Source organism: Phascolarctos cinereus, unplaced genomic scaffold (assembly GCF_003287225.1).
Source record: "Phascolarctos cinereus isolate Bilbo 61053 unplaced genomic scaffold, phaCin_HiC Scaffold_4;HRSCAF=312, whole genome shotgun sequence".
Taxonomy (NCBI): Eukaryota; Metazoa; Chordata; class Mammalia; order Diprotodontia; family Phascolarctidae; genus Phascolarctos; species Phascolarctos cinereus.
This window is the reverse complement of record NW_027555847.1, coordinates 601,101,773-601,120,667: the sequence shown is the minus strand read 5'-3', so window position 1 is coordinate 601,120,667 and position 18,895 is coordinate 601,101,773. Positions and strand designations below refer to the sequence as shown.

The following is an 18,895-nucleotide window of genomic DNA, read 5'->3' as shown; positions in this document are numbered from 1 at the left end:
GTGGTAGCTAGTTTTTGTAGACTTAAGTCAAATAATAGTAGGGATAGCAAGTTTTTTTGTTTTATTCTTATTGAGGTGTTACTTTTAAATAGCATGCCTTCAAGAAGCAGCATGGTATAGGGAAAAGAATACCTGACTTGGAATCAGAGGAGGGAGGATTCAAACACACTAGCATCATGACCATGAGCAAGTCACTTGACTTCATAAAGCCTCAGTAAAACGCTTTCAGTACCTCAGAGGGTTGTTGGGGAAATCAAATGAGAAAATGTACAAATTTTATAGCACTATGTAAATTTTAGCTATCATTACCACTGTTATTAGATAATCTCCTCAGAGTTAAGAATTGTTTAGTCACATCTGTATCTAGATAGAGTCCTACCCACACTGATGAGTAACAAGAAGTCCATTAAGTAATAAGCAACAATTTAAACAATGAATGCTATACTTTAAGATTATTATTATGGAATCAATGGATTTTACAGCCAGAAGACAGATTGAGTCCAATCCTGACATTTTCTCTTGAATAATGAACAGTTCATTTGTCAAAAACATGAATGATTCCCTTAGTAGCTTCTCTAAAATATCTTGATCTTACCTACCATCTAATAAATAATCTTTTCAGCTATATAAACTTTGAAAATGATATAACTGACATTTTTTAAATAAGCAAGCAGTATTATAGTTTCAAACCTACCTAGCCTACCTAGTATCTGAGGGGCAATATTATAGAATGTAAGGAGCACTAACTCTGGACTTGGGTTCAAATCCCACCATTAATATTACCTGTATAACCTGAAAAAGTCACATAACCTCTCTGGGCCCCAATTTCCTTGACTATAAAATGAGGGGTTGAACTAGGAGGTCCTATCTACTTCTACATCTTGCCTAAGCAAAAAGCCTCTAACATCAAGAGTTCTTAACTTTGCCTGTATCTTGGACTAACTACTCTGTTTCTCCAGCAAGTATCTGTGAGAACCTAAAGCATTCAATTAATGATTCTTTAAGCAGTCTTCAAAAATTGAGCACAAAAATTTACCAATTCAAAAAATGGAACTGTTTCTCTTTACTCATTATATTTACTTACCATGTTAAAATACTGGAATGGTATCCTGCAGACTTGGTAGGTGGATTTTTTCCCCCCAAATAGGACACAAAGCCCCTTGGCCTATCTTTTTATGTTTTATGAACTACTGATTTTTTTTTAAAGAGAAATGGTATGTAATATATTAGGTTTTTTGATTTATTAGAAATAGATACTTTGCTCTCAACATTAAAAGTCTTAGAAAATGTGAGCGTGAATAAAATGCCTTTTTTATTGTTAACTTCTTAATCCACTGATATTATCAATAACGCCTTTATTTGTGTTATATGAAATGTCTTCCTATACCACTTTTCTTTAAAATGTGTTATATGTAGTATAAAAACTTAAACTTATAAAGCACTTTAAGATTCACAAAGCATTTTTGAGTGGGAATTAAGATCCTCTGAATTGGTACATCTATTTTTCCAAAGTAAGGAAAACCAACATGGAGCACTAAGATTCGCTGTTCTGTACAGCCTTTTAGCCTTATGGTAATAATGCTGACAAAGAAAAACTCTGGTAATTCTATCAATTACTTATCCCTTTTTAATTTGGTAAATACTCATGCACTACTCAAGATGAAACATAAGTTTACTGAAGTTCTTTTTAAGAATTATAAGTGGATTCCAATACAGAGTAAGGATTAAATCCTTCATACTCTTTAATCTATGTAAATAGAATAAAACCACATTTATTTTGACCTATGGAATTCGTAAATTACAGTAAGTCAAATATGCTGTGCCATATTTTACTGTAATAATGTCAATTTTCTTATTAATAAATTATGTGCTAATACAAATGTTCTTACAAATGTAAAACGTTTTTTACTAAAGGCCCTGTACTACTTTTAATTGGCAACATTTTAATAGCAGTTCAAATAAAGACTGTTCTGAAAGTAATGAAATGACATTCTAATAATCATACTTCAGTACTTCATTGGGGTAGCAAGAGAAAGGAGGAGATACTTCCAAAGTCATCATCTAGTAAAAGTTCTCTCCAAACAACTGGGCTGGTTCTTAGACAACAGATATATGAGGTGTCACTAGACCTATAAATAAATTGTAGTAGAACCTATCAGAACTAGTGCTCTTTTGGAATAGTCTTTGACAAACTCCACATTGAGATACAACAGAAAGACTTTAATGGAAGCTTGTAATTTATACTTTACACTAGTTATAATTGGTCTAAATTATTATGGTTGTCCTATAAAAAATTTTACGTAGCAAATCTATATAAACATGATATTATTAGTGGTTTTGAGGAAATGCTGCAATTCTTTCAAAAATTTTAATGTTCTCCTGGCCAAAATAAATGAATAAAAATAAAAACGCAAATGTTCTCTTGGTGATGATATATCATGAATCTTCAAAGACCACAACTCTGGAAGAGCCAAAGTAGCCGGTGACCCAAAAGCAATAGAAAAGATGCATAGCAGCTGCAGCAATTGGGCTGTACTACATTTCCAAATGCTGATCTTCATGTGCGATTGGAAGAAGCAGGCTACCAGCCATGCAATGAAAGAGATTACACAATGGACAGCTTGAGTGTTTCACTGTATCCACAAAATGTGAAAAAAAAAAAGATATGAGAAAGGACAGCAGCACTTTGTGAGGATTCTCTCTCTACAGAGAGGCTTGGAAAGAACACAATCACTCTGAAAGAGAGAGCTTGAATGGATGGCAATCTGCATAAACTTAAGACATAAATTCATTAATGCACCAAGATAAGGCCTACTACTAAGCCTCCAATCTCAGGCCTAAAATGCAAAGAGAAAGCCTACATCCACAGACAGTAAAGAAAAATCCTATCTAAGGCTACTCAATCACATCTGCCTAAAATTTTCTTTAGTTTCCCACCCCCCACCCCCTTTTATTGTTCTTTGCGGCCTCCCTTCCTCCTACTCTGCCCATGCTCTGGCATTTCAAATAGTGTTTTCTAAGAGTCTCTCAGAGCAGTTTTAATCCATTAAAACATAAAACTACACTAAAACTCCTGGGACACTGGGGTGGGTGGGGTATTGAGTTTCAAAGATAAGTAATTAAACTTAATTTTAAACAATCTTTTCATTCTCCTACTTCGGTTACCATTCCTCACTGCATGTATGTTTTCTCTCATGTCATTAAGGCTCAGCGACCATTGACAGCCAACTTCTTACATGCTGTGTCTTTGTTTTCTGTCTTGCCCCCATCTCCCTATTATCTGGCCAAAACAGTTCTGTAAGCCCTAAGTCTTTGCCACTTAGTTTGCGTGTGCCTAGGTATATCATTCTTGGTGTAGAGACAGTAAGCACTTAATAAATGCTTATCCACTAGATGACTGATACCAAATTGAATCCATGACTGAAGTGGGCAGAATCATCATATAAACATTTAATATTATTATGGAAACAGCATCTAAGCTGGAGATCAGCAACATGTTTCTACTATAGCTACTACTATTTTCAAATCATAGGAATTTTTGTGGATGATCAAAGGGCTAGTATAACCCCTACCTCAGACTTTTTGTTTGTTTACTGTTCTAGACTGAAAAACTCAAAACAACTTACCTTTGGAATGAAGTATTTAGATGCAATTTCTCTAAATTAAATCTACCAAATTCTACCTTACATTTTATCATGATTTTTTATTAACAAATATAAACTCATGATATAAATACAAAAATAATAGCCTTTTAAGACAGATAATAATAGCAAAATTCAATTCAATCCAGCAAACACTTATTAAATTCCTACTATATGAAACAAACTCAGAAGCTTGGGATACAAAAACAAAAAGTGAAAGTATCCCTGACATCAATACTGTTTTATTTCCATTTTCAATAATAATGATGATGATAACAATAGCTAGCATTTATACAGTACTTTTAACATTTACTAAGAACTGGACGTGTTATTTTCATCTAATCCTAACAACAACCTTGTGAAGCAAGTCCTATTATTACTATTATTATCATCCCGTTGTAGTACAGATAAAGAAAGTAGTCCCAGAGAGGCTAAGTAACTTACCAAGGACTACACATCTAATAGTTTGAAGGAGCATGTGAACTCAGATCTTTGCAGTCCTAAATCCAGGACTCTATCTACCATACTTAACACTTAACTGTTAACTCCTTCATTCAAATAATATATGTATTTTATTTCCCTCCACAACTCCCTCATCCCCTACCTCTTTTCCAATTTGGGAGTCAAAATAACACTACTATTGCTACTAGAAAAAGTGTGGCAATCTACTCCCTTATATTTAACAAGCCAAAATATTCCTCCCTGATCATGACTCCTCAATACAGACTGTTGTTCCCTATTAAAAGACAAGCTCTTTGAGGACTATCACCTTTGTATTAGTATCCCCAATCCACAGCATGATTAGAAGGGAAGTGTGTGTGTGTGTGTGTGTGTGTGTGTGGTGTGTGTGTGTGTGTGTGTGTGTGTGTGTGTGTGTGTGAGAGAGAGAGAGAGAGAGAGAGAGAGAGAGAGAGAGAGAGAGAGAGAGAGAGAGAGAAAAGATTGTCTGATATGGAATTAAGACATGAATGTGGAAACACAGAGGAAAAGGAGAAAAAACATACAGGATCTTCCTAAGGGAGAAGAAAATCGAGCAATTCTCTATGAATGCTGTTGGTACCATTATCAGCTTGTCTAGTGCCTGGGATAGCCATGTACATGTGTGTGTTTGTGCACGTACACGTGCACAAGGGCACACACACTTGTGGTGGGGAGGCTGAGGAGGAAGAAGGCACTACGTCATCTGTCATTAATGTCCAATAGGTCCATGTTAATGTCTCTGGTATAAGCTAAATTAGTTTTAAGCAGGTCATAACACTTACCTTCCATATGTCCATCTGCAGGTGCTATTTTGTGCTTAATTTCTTTCTGTGACACCTGCTGAATATTTTCCCTTTGCTGTTTGGTTTGTTGCATAGTGTGACTTTTCCAGAGTTTACGTAGCTCTTCCACCTCTGTCTCAGAGTCCTGAATTTGTTCCTTTCCTTGTTTCCCTTTGTTCACAGTTTCCTCTTCCTGAGATTCTGTGATTTCCCCAAAATGCCTGTTTTCTTTCTCACCTTCTGGTTTTTGTACTAAATTCTCAGAAAGTGTAAAATCCTTGTTTGTGTTCATTTTGACCCCCATGTTATTTTCCTTATGGCATTGTGTTTCTTGTAAAGACTGTTGAGAGATGCTTGTAACTGGATCTCCTTCTTTTAAGGCTACTTCTGGACTGTCTAAATTTGTTTTACGACCTAGCATCCCCACATCATAGGCAGGCTGTTCAATATTGCCTTTTAAATTATCGGGAGTAACAGTAGAATCTGCAATGACTGCACCAGCTTGCACAGTTTGGACAGATTCTGATGATGCACCAGAAGATTTATCTTGACGTAGTTCATCTGAAGAAATGAGCTCCTCCCGTATTGGAGAGAGTTCTGATTCTGTGAACACATCTTCAGAGAGAGACTCCTCAGTGCTCCTGGGTGCAGTGCTGGCACTGTCATTCCCCGTATCCCGAATCCTTGAGTCTATGTCATCAGTATTACTTCTTGTCATTTTCTTAAAATAGCAGAGATCCCTTACTGATAATTGATCTACCTCTCTGTCAGCAAACAAAAATAAAAGTTACTATATACTTAAATATTTTCTGTTTATCTTAAACAAAGTTGTCAATTAATCAAAAATAATGAAATTAAATATTTATATAATTACATATTATATAATACACATTTTGTCCTAATATTAACTGTCAACAAATTTCAAGTACCAAAACTTTTATCACTATCATTTCTACATAAGCCATGGATATCAAAATAAGTTAAATAAAACCTTTCCTCCATGTGTCCAGGAGAAATCATGTGTGCTCTAGAAGGCTATCTGCAAAGTTACCCTCATATGCATATCTCCAAAACAACAACTATAATACAAGTTTTGAATGTTGGTATAACTTTCAGGCGATGGTCTGTCACTAGAAAATTAATTAGATCATGAAATTTGGGCTTGCAAATATTTTAATACTTCAAAATGTAGGAGGATACCGAGACTTATTTATTTAAACATAATATGAATCAACTGGAATGACCCAAATATCTTAGAATTTTTATTTTCTCTGCCTTGCTTTTGGATATAAGCAGTAGAAATGTTACTAAAGTTTATTATAATTTGAATAATATTATCAGTTAAGAAGTATTTAAGAAATACTATGAACAGATACATTTATAAAAGCAAATAATCACAACCACCAATTTGTCAATTTGTATATTTGGATTTTCACATTCTACTTTGCTTAAAAAGTGATACCTTAGCAAAAGACACAACATAACCACCAGTAAGTACACTAATTTTACTCATGTCCAGCCAAGCTAAGTGATCAAGAATAACTGAGAATTTTAAATGTATTTTAAACTTTATCTGGCAGACCACAGAAATGAAGACGTATAATAGTATTTCATTAACCTCCAAAATTATTCTGAGGCCAATTTGCAAATATCACTGTCTTTAGTGCCCTAGTAACATGGATACAACTCCTGAGACGAAAAATTAAAACACTGATTGTTGCAAATGACCTTTTAGCAAAGATTCTGTTACTCAACAGTCAAAATTTTAAAGCTTTACAGAATCCTCAAGTTTTGATTAGAAAAATTAATGCAACAGATATTTTTTAAATAGTAGACATGACAAAATTATTTAGAAATAAATCAAAAATAAACAGGAAAACACTCCAAATACCATGAAGCAGCCATGTAAATTGACTTAGAATACCATAAAATATTACAACTTTTTACTATCCCTTATTTTTTTCTGAGACTTCATGCATTTTGACTATCACTACCTCAAAGATATTCTCAGAACATCAGTTGCAAGGAACCTAAGAAATAATCTAATTCAACCATGTCTGACAGGAATGTCTTCTACAAAATATTGAGATGAGTGCTCAACCAGCTGGTGCTGGAGGACCTCAAGTGATGGAGAATATACTACCTCCTGAAACAGCTCACTCCACTTTTTTGATATTCAAGTTTTAAACAGAGTTATATTTCAGTCACTAGGAAAACTCTAGAACCAGTTATAATCTAAAACCTTTGGCAATAAGCACTATTTAACCATAATACCAAGATGAAGAGAGCCTCAAATGCATTGTATTAAGGGAAGTCCAGTTCTGATTTAGACATTTTTAAGAGAAGGAAAATCATCCACTAACTTAGATGAGCATACTCAAAACAATGCAGGACAGTATGAAGACCTTCAAACACTTTGTGGATTTCTAATTTCATCAAAGTGGGTATTGCCTCTACTGATCTTACATGAAACCCTATATTGCCCTACTTACTCTATTCCTGATCTAGAATACAGAATAAATCAAATCAAATCAATAAGCATTTATGAAGTGCCTGTTATATGCTAGGCATTGTGCTAAGAGCTGGTGATACAAAGAAAGGAAAAAACATTCCCTATCCTCAAGGAGCTCATAGTCTAATGTGGAAGATCAATGTGAAAGAAAAAGGCAGAATCATATAGACTTGATCCACCACAAATTCTCCTTCTCCAGCTTCAGTGGAACCTTGCCACTGTCCAGCAATCCCTTTATTTACCTCCGCTGATTTATTAGTACATTTCATAACCTCAGCTCATCTGCAAAATAAGGGAAATACTTGTCCTACAAACCTCACAGATCTGTTGTAAAGATCAAAATGATTATGTGAAAATATTTTCTAATTTCTCAGGCCATTGTGACTTTTTCTTATTTCCCCACCAAAATTCCCAATCCCACACATTCCTTCAATAGATGATTTGTTTACTACTTCACTGTGAAATTTAAGGCCAATTAGGGATAGTTTGAAATAATGCAATTCTTATCTTTCAGAAAGAGGATACATATGTTCTTCTAAAGCAAGCTCCTTCACTTGTGTTCTAAATTTAATTCCTTCTTGTCTTGTTATTACATTTAGAATTTCAAATTTTAATGCGTAAGGGGTATTTAGTCCAATCCCCTCATTTTATACATTAGAGAACTGATGCACAGAAAACTTACGTGAACTGCCTAGGGTCACACAAGTAATAAACGTGGAGCCAGGATGTACATGTACCCAGTCTCTCCACACCAGATGTAATCTTTTTTCTGCTATTCCAAAGTGCCTCTAACCTCCTTTTCCAGAATAATCAGTCCTTTTCTCCCCCAACTGGCTCCCTTTCTACCTCATAACATACACAAGCCTCCTCTATATCTTGATTAAACTTCTGGTGGACCCTACTTGGAACTTTCAGCAATTATTTCTAGCATTCTTTCCACTGTCAAATTTCGTTTTCAAGTGGCTGACATCCCTGGCTCACTCAAACACACACAAGCACTAAGCACCACTATGTATCAGTCCCTTCACGTAGCACTAGTGATAGATACAAAGACAACAATCAAAGACGACTTTCTATTCGAAGAACTCATACTGTCTTTTGCAATTTGTACTGCAGGAACAAATAAATGTTTTTCCTGAAACAATTTTACTGAAAGTCACCAGCACCTTCTAGGATCCTTTTCCCTCAGGCTTTAATCCACATCATCTGAACCTACTGACAGGCACCACAGACTGCATGAAATCATTCCTTGTAATCCATGACTTTACAATCATCACCTTTATCAAATAATTTAGTACTTAATTATATGGTGTTCTGTATTTTTTTTAAGTCCATATGTATTAATTTTGCCTTTCCAATCAGACTGAAAGTTCCACAAGGGTAGGAACCCTATGTATTTTTCCTACAGTACCTAGGACCATGATAGAAATCCAAACACTGGTTGGTTAATTACTGAGTTAAAATATGTGTTTGAGTGAGGAAAAAGAAGCAGCTATCAAGGACTGCTTAGTTTGTCTTAATTCTCCACAAACTGTTTTACATATATATACATTATATACATATATATACATATATATATATATGAAGAGTTTCCTTTTTTAGCAAAAGTGTGAATTCCTAAGAAAATTAGAGTACACATTTCTAGGTTACATAACCAACAAGATGGAGTACTAGACATTTTCTCTAATCTTCATGACTTCTCAAAGTCAAGAATTATGTCTAAGAGGCAAATTAATAGAAACTATTTCCACATCGAGACAACCCAAATAAAGTAACAAAAGCTGAGGACAAACTCCAATCCCTAATATGCTCACTCAGCAAACCCCTATCTTACCATTCCCCATGCTCTGATGAGACTACAGACGAAGATCCACTGGCTTGAGCTCTGAGATCCACTGAGCTAGATCCCGTGCTGCTGGGGTAGTTCCTGTCCTGCCTTCACCCTACCACTCTGTGGCAGGAAGCAACAAAAACAAAACAAAACAAAACAAAACACTCTATCCTGCCTTCTACTCTGTGTGGAGTGTCTAGGATGCCACCAGGCCTGAAATAAAGGGGAGAGGCATCCAATTAAGGTGAATTCTAGCCCTAAAAAGAGTCACCTGAAGGAGAGACCCAGGCTGGCAAAAAGTGAATTACCTAAGTATGGGAAGAAACTGAAACCTATTTGAGGTCCACCCTTGGTAGAAATACTACATCAAAGGTAAATGAATAGGAGAGTTCAGAATAGGGGAATATTTAAAAAAAAAAGGCTGAAATTACCACTGATCTCAGAAGGAAGAAAACTCAATTAAAAACCTTAAATACAAGCAAATATCTCAACAGGAAAGATATTAATAACAAGGAACACGGCCTGGAGATCAGCTAAGTACAGATATCTACAAATACTGTAACATAAAGGAAAATGAACTCAACACATGATTAGACAAAAGTCCCAGTAGATTCCTAAGAGAGCTTGAAAACATAGCAAGATGTTCCCCAATTGTTCAAAAGAAAAATACAAATCATGAAAGCAGAATGTAAGGCTTCCACAAGAGTAATAACTGGTAGAACTGAAAAACTGTAATCCATAGTGGCAAATCTCACTAAAAACACATGCAAATGCATAGAGATAAAGAACAATCTGGAAGATTCTGTGCAAGCAAAATTTATTGATCTCAAAGACAGAATGCACAGAGACAATTTAAGGATTTTAGAACAACACAACAAATCAAAAGACCAAACACCATGATGTAATAAATAATACAAGAAAATTGCCTAGAACTTCTAAAGACAGAAAAAGTGTCAATCAAAAGATTATCTCAAGAGAAAAAGAAAAAAAAATCTATGCTGAAAACTTCCAGGCACATGATAGGTAACAATTAACAAATTTTAACAAATTAAATAACTTCAAATTATTAACAAATAATAATTTTATAAGCAATCAGAACAAAAACCTTCAAATATAAAGGAAAGGAAATTCAATTAACACAAGATTATTTTACATTCACCAGAAATCACAGTAAGGAGTGAAATAATGTATTCTAGGTAACAAAGGAGTTCACCAAGGTGACATACTCTGCTACCATGAACCTAATCACCAATGAAAAAGATGATCAATAAAGATATGTGAAGCATTCCTACAAAAGAAAAACAAACCAAATGTGAACAGATAATTTGCTTTGCAAACACCTCAGACAACAGAAACATAAGAAAATTAAGTACAACAACCAACGAAAGCACAAGCAATGAAATAAAACTGCCCCAGGGAAAAAAAAGTCAAGTCAGCATTTATTAAGCATCTATATGCCAGGTACTATGTTAAACCTCATAAGACTTTGCCTATAGATGTGGGTCTAAATTGCAGAAGAGGAGGGCCCACAAAAGGGAATAGCGAAGAAAACAGAGGAATTTATGATGTAGCCTAATCGAGGCAGTGGTAAATAATAAAGGGAAAATAATGCCTGTAGTTTCCCAGAAAGGCCTAGAGGAGAATGGTTGTGGCAGCAACCTCAGAAAAAAAGGGGGAAGCCAAAATCTATTACATAGAAACTGTTTAAAAAGACAAATCTCAAAACAGATACCTTAGAAACTATCATTCCGTGAGAAATACAAAAAAAAAAAGACGGAATAAACAGGTACAAGGACAATGAAACAAAGAATAAGTGTCTAGGACAGGTAGAAAGGGAAAACAATTATTTAAGAGTACAAGGAAAAGAAATTCTTTTCAAAAAGAGGCAGCAGAAAATGAAAAAGAGAAACACTGATGAACAACCAGGTGAAAAGGAGACAAGAAAAGAGCATTTTACTTGACTATTAACTTTGAAAAATAAGAGAATTAGATAAGTAGAGGAAAGGAAAAGGAATTAATAAATTACGCTAATGAACGGTGGGGAACCTTCAGCCTCAAGGCCCTCTAGGTCCTCAAATGCAGGCCTTTGACTGAATCCAAACTTCACAGAAGTGAAGAACCTCAGGTTCCCCACCCCTGCCAGCTAAACTCTAAAACTAGAGAAAGGAGTGATCAACAGAAGGAGGAAAGAGCCTGAGTGAATTAGTGCTGTCTTAAGTAAATGAAGTAAAAATAAATGAAGGGTGCTAGGGTGCAGTGGATGGCATGTAGGGTCTGGAGTCAGGAAGACCAGAGTTCAAACATGACCTCTGACACCTACTAGCTGTGTGATCTTCTGCAAGTCATTTAACCTGTTTGCCTCATTTTCCTCATTTGTAAAATAGAAATAATAGCACCTACCTCACAGGGTTGTTGCAAGGATCAAATGAGATATTTATAAAGCTCTTACCTCTTAAAGTTCCTAGTATTTAGTACAGAAATGCTTATTCCCTCCCTCTCCTACCATCTTTTACAAAAAGAGAAATGACAACAAAAAATAATTTCCAAAAAAAAGAATATGAGAGGCAAAAAAGGAATATATAAATATAACTTCCATAACTTCAATGTGAATGGATTAAACAAGCTAACAAAATGAAAACTGAATGACAGATTAGAGAGGAAAATCAAACTTCACTGTCTGTTACTTACAAGAAATATACCTAAAAGCAAGCACTGAATAAAAATAAAGGGATTGGAAAAAAAACTGACTGTGCATTAGGTAAATCCAAAAAAGGAGAAGTTCCATTCATGATATCAGATAATGGAAAAACAAACATTCACAACACATAAAGATAAACAAAGAAACTACGTTATGCTGAAAGGAATTATGGGAAATAATCCAATGTCAATATTAAACATATATGTTCCAAATATGTTAGCATATAAATCCATAAAGTAAAAATAAGCTGAACTTCAAGTTGTAGCAGTAATATAATAAGGACAGGAGACTTTTTAATGTCCTTCTCAGTTTTCAACAAATCTAACAGAAAGAAATCCAAATACAGAATTTAACTAGCTGCTGAAAAAAACTAGAGTTAAAAAGCTTATGACATCTTCTAAATGGGACTGACTATTAAAAGAATAAATGTATTTTTTAGCCCCAAATGACATTTTTACAAAAGTTGACCATGTTTCAGGGCACAAAGATATTAGAAATAAATGTAAAAAGGCAGAAACAGCAAACATGTCTTTTACAATCCATAATTGAAAAAAAAAATTAGTAACTTCAGGGAACACAAAAAAGACACAAAATCAAATGGACACAACAATGAAATCCTAAATAACGTGTAGGTCAAAGAACAAACCATTGAAACAATGAATTATTATGTGAAAAAAATTATAATGATGAAACAACATACCACCAAAATTTCTGGGATGCAGCTAAAGCAGTCCTCGGGGGAAAAATTATATGCCTAAAAACATACATTAACAAAATAAAAAATGAAGATTAATGAATAGAATACGCATTTTTAAAAATCAGAAAGCCAACAAATGACCAAAAATAAGCAAAAAAGGAGACATAGAAAATTAGAGAAACAAAGTGGAAACCAAAGACTATAGAAATAATAAAACTAAAAGCTGATTCTTTGAGAAGACTAACAAAATTGATAAACCTTTAGCAAATCTGAATAAAAATAAGGCAAAAAACCAAATCAAAAGAACCACAAATGAACAAGGTAAAATCACAAAACCAAAAGAAATAAAAAGAATTTTAAGAACCTCCTATTCACAGTTACATGCTAACAAAACTGAGAATACAAAAAAAACCAATAGTACCTTCAAAATATAAAATATTCAATCTAACAGAAGACCAAATAGAGATCTCAAATAATCCAATCTCTGAAAAGGAAAGAGAACTTTCTGTGAAGGAAAGACCCACTTCCCTCCCCTAAATCCCCCAGAAAAGTCCTGGTCCTGATGTATTTCACAGAACAATTCTACAAAACCTTTAAAGAACAGTTAGTCTCAATATTACACAAAATCTTCTCAAAAACTGAAGGGAAAAAAAATACTCTACCAGACTCCTTTTATGAGATACAGTCCTAATACCTAAACCAGAGAAGGACAAGGTAAAGAAGTATGAACCAATTATTTTAATGACTTATCAATTAAAAAAATTTAAATAAAATCCTGTCAGACTATATCAAAGTATTCCAGAAATAATTCATCATGACCAAGTTAGATTCATACTAGTGATGCAGGGATGACAAAATCAATATAATTAATCAATAAAATACAAAAACAAAGATATCCCAAACCACATCATTATCTCAGTACATGCAGGCCTTTGACAGAGAACAACACTCATTTACACTAAAACCTCTAAAAAACATGGGCATAAATTTTCAAAATAGCATTAAAAGTTATCAACCTAAGACTAAAAGCAGTATCATTTGTAATGGGCATACATTAAAAGTTTTCCCAATAAATATAAGCGTAATTCAAGCATGCATTCATTATTATTTGATATAGTTCTGGAAATGCTAGCCATAGCAACAAGTCAAGGAAAAGGAAGTTAAAGGTGTAAAGATAGGAACAGGGGAGATAAAACTATCCCTGCTTGCTGATGACAGGACGGTTTACTTTAAAAATCCTAAGGAATCAGTAAAGATAAAAACTGAGACAATTAATAGCTTCAGCAAAATTCCACACTACAGAATAAACCCACAAAACTCAACAGTATTTCCATAACAAAATCCAAGAAACAATAATGAAAAGGGAAATCTCATTCAAAGTAATTGCAAAACGTATAAAATATTTGGGGATCAATCTATGAAAACCATACAAAATATGTGTATAGACTAAAATACAACATGCTCCTTAAATAGCTTTAAATAACTGAGAATATCCGTGCTGAAGGCTAGCCTATGCCAATATAATAAGAATGACAATACAAGCAAATTAATTTTAATGATAAATAAATGAAATTATCAAAGAGACTGTTTATAGAACTTGATAAAATAACAAAATCCATTTGGGAAACCAAAATATCTATAATATCTAGGGAAATAATTCATAAAAGGTAGGGATGGAGGAGAAATCAAAACTATTATAAAGGAATAATAATCAAAAAGTGATACTGGTTTAAAAATAGAGAAACAGATCAACTAAACAGACTAAACAAGGAATAACTAGAAACAATATAATTCAATAAACCCGAAAACATAAATTACTTAGGAAACAGCTCCTTATTTGATAAAAATCTAGAAAAACCAGGAAGATGGATAGAGGAAATTAAAATTAGAACAAGATCTTTGACCATATTCCATAATACATTCGAAATGTACGCATGGCCTTAATATTAAGGATCTTACCATCAACCAATTAGTAGAAAATGAGACAATACACCTTTCACAGCTATAAACAGGGGACGTATTCTGAGGCAAACAAGGAATAGAGGCAATTACAAGAGATAAAATAGAAAACTTTAAAGATATACCACTGAAAAGCTTCTGCACAAACACAAGGAATTCATGTAGGATAAGATAAGTGGTTGAATGGGAAAAAATATTTGTATCAAATACCTCTGATAAGGTCTTGGTATCCAAGATATATAGGCAATTAATAGAAATATATGACTGAAAGCTATTCCCCAATAGACAAGTGGTCAAAAGATGTGAACATAGTTGTCAAAAGAACTGCAAACTATTAACAACCATATTAAAGAATGCTTCAGATCACTTAATAAGAGAAATGCAAAGCAAAATAAAATAACCCTGAGGTTTCACATCATACCTTTCAATCTGGAAAAGGTGACAAAAGACAGGGCAAGTCACTGTGAGAGAAGTTTGGGGAAAACAGATATACTAAGTGTATTGTTGGTGGAGCTGTGAATTAGTACAACCATTCTGAAAAGCAACTTGCAATTATGCAAATAAAGTTACTGAAATGTCCATATCCTTTGTCCCAGAGACACTAGACTTCTACCCCAACTAGGGCGCTGACAAAAAGAAAGTCCCCCAACTACACTAAACTATTTATAGCAGCATTTCTTGTGTCAGCAAAGAATTGGAAACAAAATAGATGCCCATAAATTAGAGAATGGTTAAACAAACTGTTACACGAATATAATGGAATATGACTGTGTTGTAAGAAATGAGGATTATTATAGCCAAGACAGATGTATATTTCTCATCTCAAAACATGAAGGAATAAACCAAATATATTAAAGCCATAACAACAAAGGGCCAAGAGGGGACATGAAACAACTCATGACAGGTAAAGCAATACAGACCTGGCAATTATTTTTTAAAAAATGAATAAATTATCATGAAAATGATTTTGTAAGTAAGTTTGCAGATTCAGAGATTTAGAAGCAGTACGGCACATATACTCTCATAAATCTCAGAAATAATGACAGAACAGCTGTAAGACCCCCAAAAAAATTGATCAGAAAATCAATCTGAAAGACAGAAAGATGGAAATTAAAGCTCTCAAAGAAAAATAAGAGATTAAATTTTTTCTTCTAAAATGATAATCCTACCAAAACAGATTTCTTTGAAAAGCGGATTTGCAACTCAAAAGTTCAAAGGAAAAATAAAAACTGACTGAACAAAATCCAGAGATGATAGACTGGAAAGAACCCATGAAAGCTCTGCAAGCCAAAACAAGTAACCCTGATAATGTAACATGAAGAGCTAATGTACAAGATCTTTGTGTCTTCCAGAACAAAGTAAAATGAAAAACCTAACTTACTTACTGAAGGAAATCACACATGAAAACTATCCAGAAGTAATGAAAAGATGACAAAGACCACAGAATCAATACAATTAATAGGATACAGACAGAATAAAATATTAAATTTATAACGGTCAAACTTCAGAATTTCAACATTAAACCACAAATACTACGGGCAGCCATTAAAGATCTCTTCATATACTAAGGGAAAATTCTGGAGTAGCCCTAGGAAACTCAATTACATAAAATCCTGGGAAAACTGGAATATGATATTCCTTAAAGCATTGGAGATGAGGCTGTATTCAAAAATAATGTATTATACAAAGCTGAACCTAGTTATCAGTGGAAAAACACGCACTTCCAGGAATAAATATAAGTTGTTGCTTCAAAAGAAATCAGAACAGCAAAACAATAAAAACTGAACGCTGTAAAAATTATAATGACGTTTGGCCCTAAAGAAGAGATATAAAACATCTCCCCTTGCTTCTTTGCAAATGGGTGGGTCATATGTGTATAACACTGCCTATGATGTCTGGTTTTCTTTTAATATGTTGGTTAGTTTTGTTGAACTTTCTTTTTCTTTCTCTTCATAACTTTTTTAGTATGATGAACAGTTCTGTGGAAGGCAGTATGAGGAGAGATTGACTGAGAAATGTATATAATTTAAAACAAAAGATAACAATTAAAATTTATTTTAAAAAAAGAAAGGAAGTGAAACTAACATTTGCCAAACAAAGCCAATCAATCAAACAATAAACACTGCTCCTACCATATGCTAGGTGCTATGCTTAGCACTGGGGATACAAAAAGAGGCAAAAAAAAACCAAGCAACATTCCTTGCCTTCAAGGAACTTACAATCTAATGAGAGATAAAACATGTAAACAAATATACACAAACAAGCTATACACAGGATAAAAAGGAAATAATTAACAGAAAGAAGGCACTAGAATTGGATGGGTTTAGAAAAAGATATGATTATAGATGGGCCTTAAAGGAAGCCAGTAGGTGGAATTGAAGAGAAAAAGAATTAAAGGCACAAGGGACAGCCAGAGAAAAACTGAGTGACAGAGCATCTTGTTCTTAGAATATCCAGGAAGCCAACGTCATCAGATCAAAGAGCATATGGTGGGGAGTAAAGTGTAAGATGACTGGAAAGGTAGAAGATGTTTAACCCTAGAGGCAAAAGGAAGCCACTGGAGTTCATTGAGTAGGGGGGAGCGACACGGTCAAACTTGCATTTTAGGAAAACCACTTTGGAGGCTAAATGGAGGGATTAATCAGAGTGGAGAAAGACAAAGCTGGCCAAGCCACCACCAACAGGTTACTGCAATAATGCAGACATGAGGAGATGAGAGCCTATACCAGTGATGGCAGTGTCAGATGAAAAAAGAGAGTAGAGATGCTGCTAAGGTAAAATCAACAGGTCTTGGCAAGGAGGTGAGGGGGTGAGTGTTGTGCAGGGATGAGAGTTAGTGAGGAATTGGAAACTCCTAAGATACAAGCCTGAAAGACTGGGAGGATGGTGTTGCCCTCTAGAGTAATAGAAGTGAGGAAGATAGTGAGCTCTGTTTTAGATACATCTGATTTAAGATGTCTATTAGACACATAATTCAAGATGTCTGAAAGGCAAATAGAGATGTGAAATTGGAACTCAGCAGAGAGGTTGAGGCAAGTTAGATTGGAGAATCATCAGCATAGAGACAGTAACTAAATCCATAGGAGCTGATGAGATTACCAAGTGAAGAAATATAAACCCAGGATAGAACCCTGAGGGACACATGTGGTTAGAGGATCCAACAAAGGAAACTGAGGAGTGGTCAAATAGGAGGAAAACTAGGAGAGAATGGTATCTTGAAAACCTAGAGAGAAGACAGTATTAATCAATAGTATCAAAGGCTGCAGAGAGGTCAAGGAGAATGAGGATTAAGAAAAGGCCTATAGACTAGCAACTAAGATCATTGGTAACTTAGGAGAAAACAGTTTCAGTACAATGTTAAAGTTAGAAGTTAAATTGTAAAGGGCTAAGAAAAGAACTAGAGAAGACACAAAATGGAAGCACCCACCACAGATGGCCTTTTTGAGTTTAGCTACAAAGGGCAAAAGAGATATAGTTTGATAGCTGGGGGAAATGGAAGGGATCAAGTTTATTTTGTTTTGTTTTCAGAATAGGGGAAACATGGGCATGTTTATAAGCATTAGAAAATGAGCCAGTAGACAGAGAGAGGTTGGTTTGTTTGTTTGCTTGTTTGTTTTCAAAGGTATAGGGTGAAGACAAGAGGGCACAGTCTGTTGGAGAAGATGGATGGAATGGGATTACTTAAACAAGTAGAAGTTTTGCCTTGGTAAGGAGTAAGGTCATTTTATCATGTGAGACGGGGTAAAGGAGGAGAAAGTAGTAGAAGGCATCTGAGTGATGGGAGATATGAAAGGAGACAAGGGAACTTATGATGAATATTCTCAATATTTTTCTATAAAATATGAGATAAGAATCTCAACTGAGAAGTTTGAGGGGAAGACATAGGAGGCTTAAGAAGGGATGAAGAGCTGCTGTGGAGAATAGGATATCAGTGAGTTGATAAGGGAGACGGAGTATGATTGCCTAGCAGCAGTGAGAGCCTAGTTGAGGTTGTGTAACATAAATCTGTAGTCAACTAGGTCAGAGAAGCTGCATAATTTTCTCCAACTTTATTCATCAGCACATATATACGATGGAAGGCAGCAGCAAAAGGTAGGAGTGATCCAAGGCTTAGGCTTGGCAAGGTGTATTCAGCAACATAAGGATGGTATGGGGAGATTCAAGAGAAGAGGACAGTGTAGAGTTGAATTGGTTCATCAAAGAATCAAGAAGGAGAAAAAAGGAGAGATGGCCTGAGAATTGAGAGGTCAAGGGATTAGCAGTCACTATGCAGATGAAGAGCGGGGTTTTGTAAT

At 34.6% G+C, this 18,895-nt stretch overlaps 1 protein-coding gene across 5 annotated transcripts in view; it reads right to left on the bottom strand.

Moving 5' to 3' along the window:
- The window catches only part of OXR1 (oxidation resistance 1), a 563,019-nt gene that overhangs the window by 56,484 nt on the left and 487,640 nt on the right, over window positions 1-18,895 (bottom strand). For all 5 annotated transcript variants that reach the window (XM_078153702.1, XM_078153703.1, XM_078153704.1 and 2 more), the window contains one exon: window positions 4,904-5,667. In XM_078153702.1, the coding sequence (XP_078009828.1) occupies window positions 4,904-5,667 (764 nt within the window). The remainder of the gene's footprint in view (window positions 1-4,903; window positions 5,668-18,895) is intronic.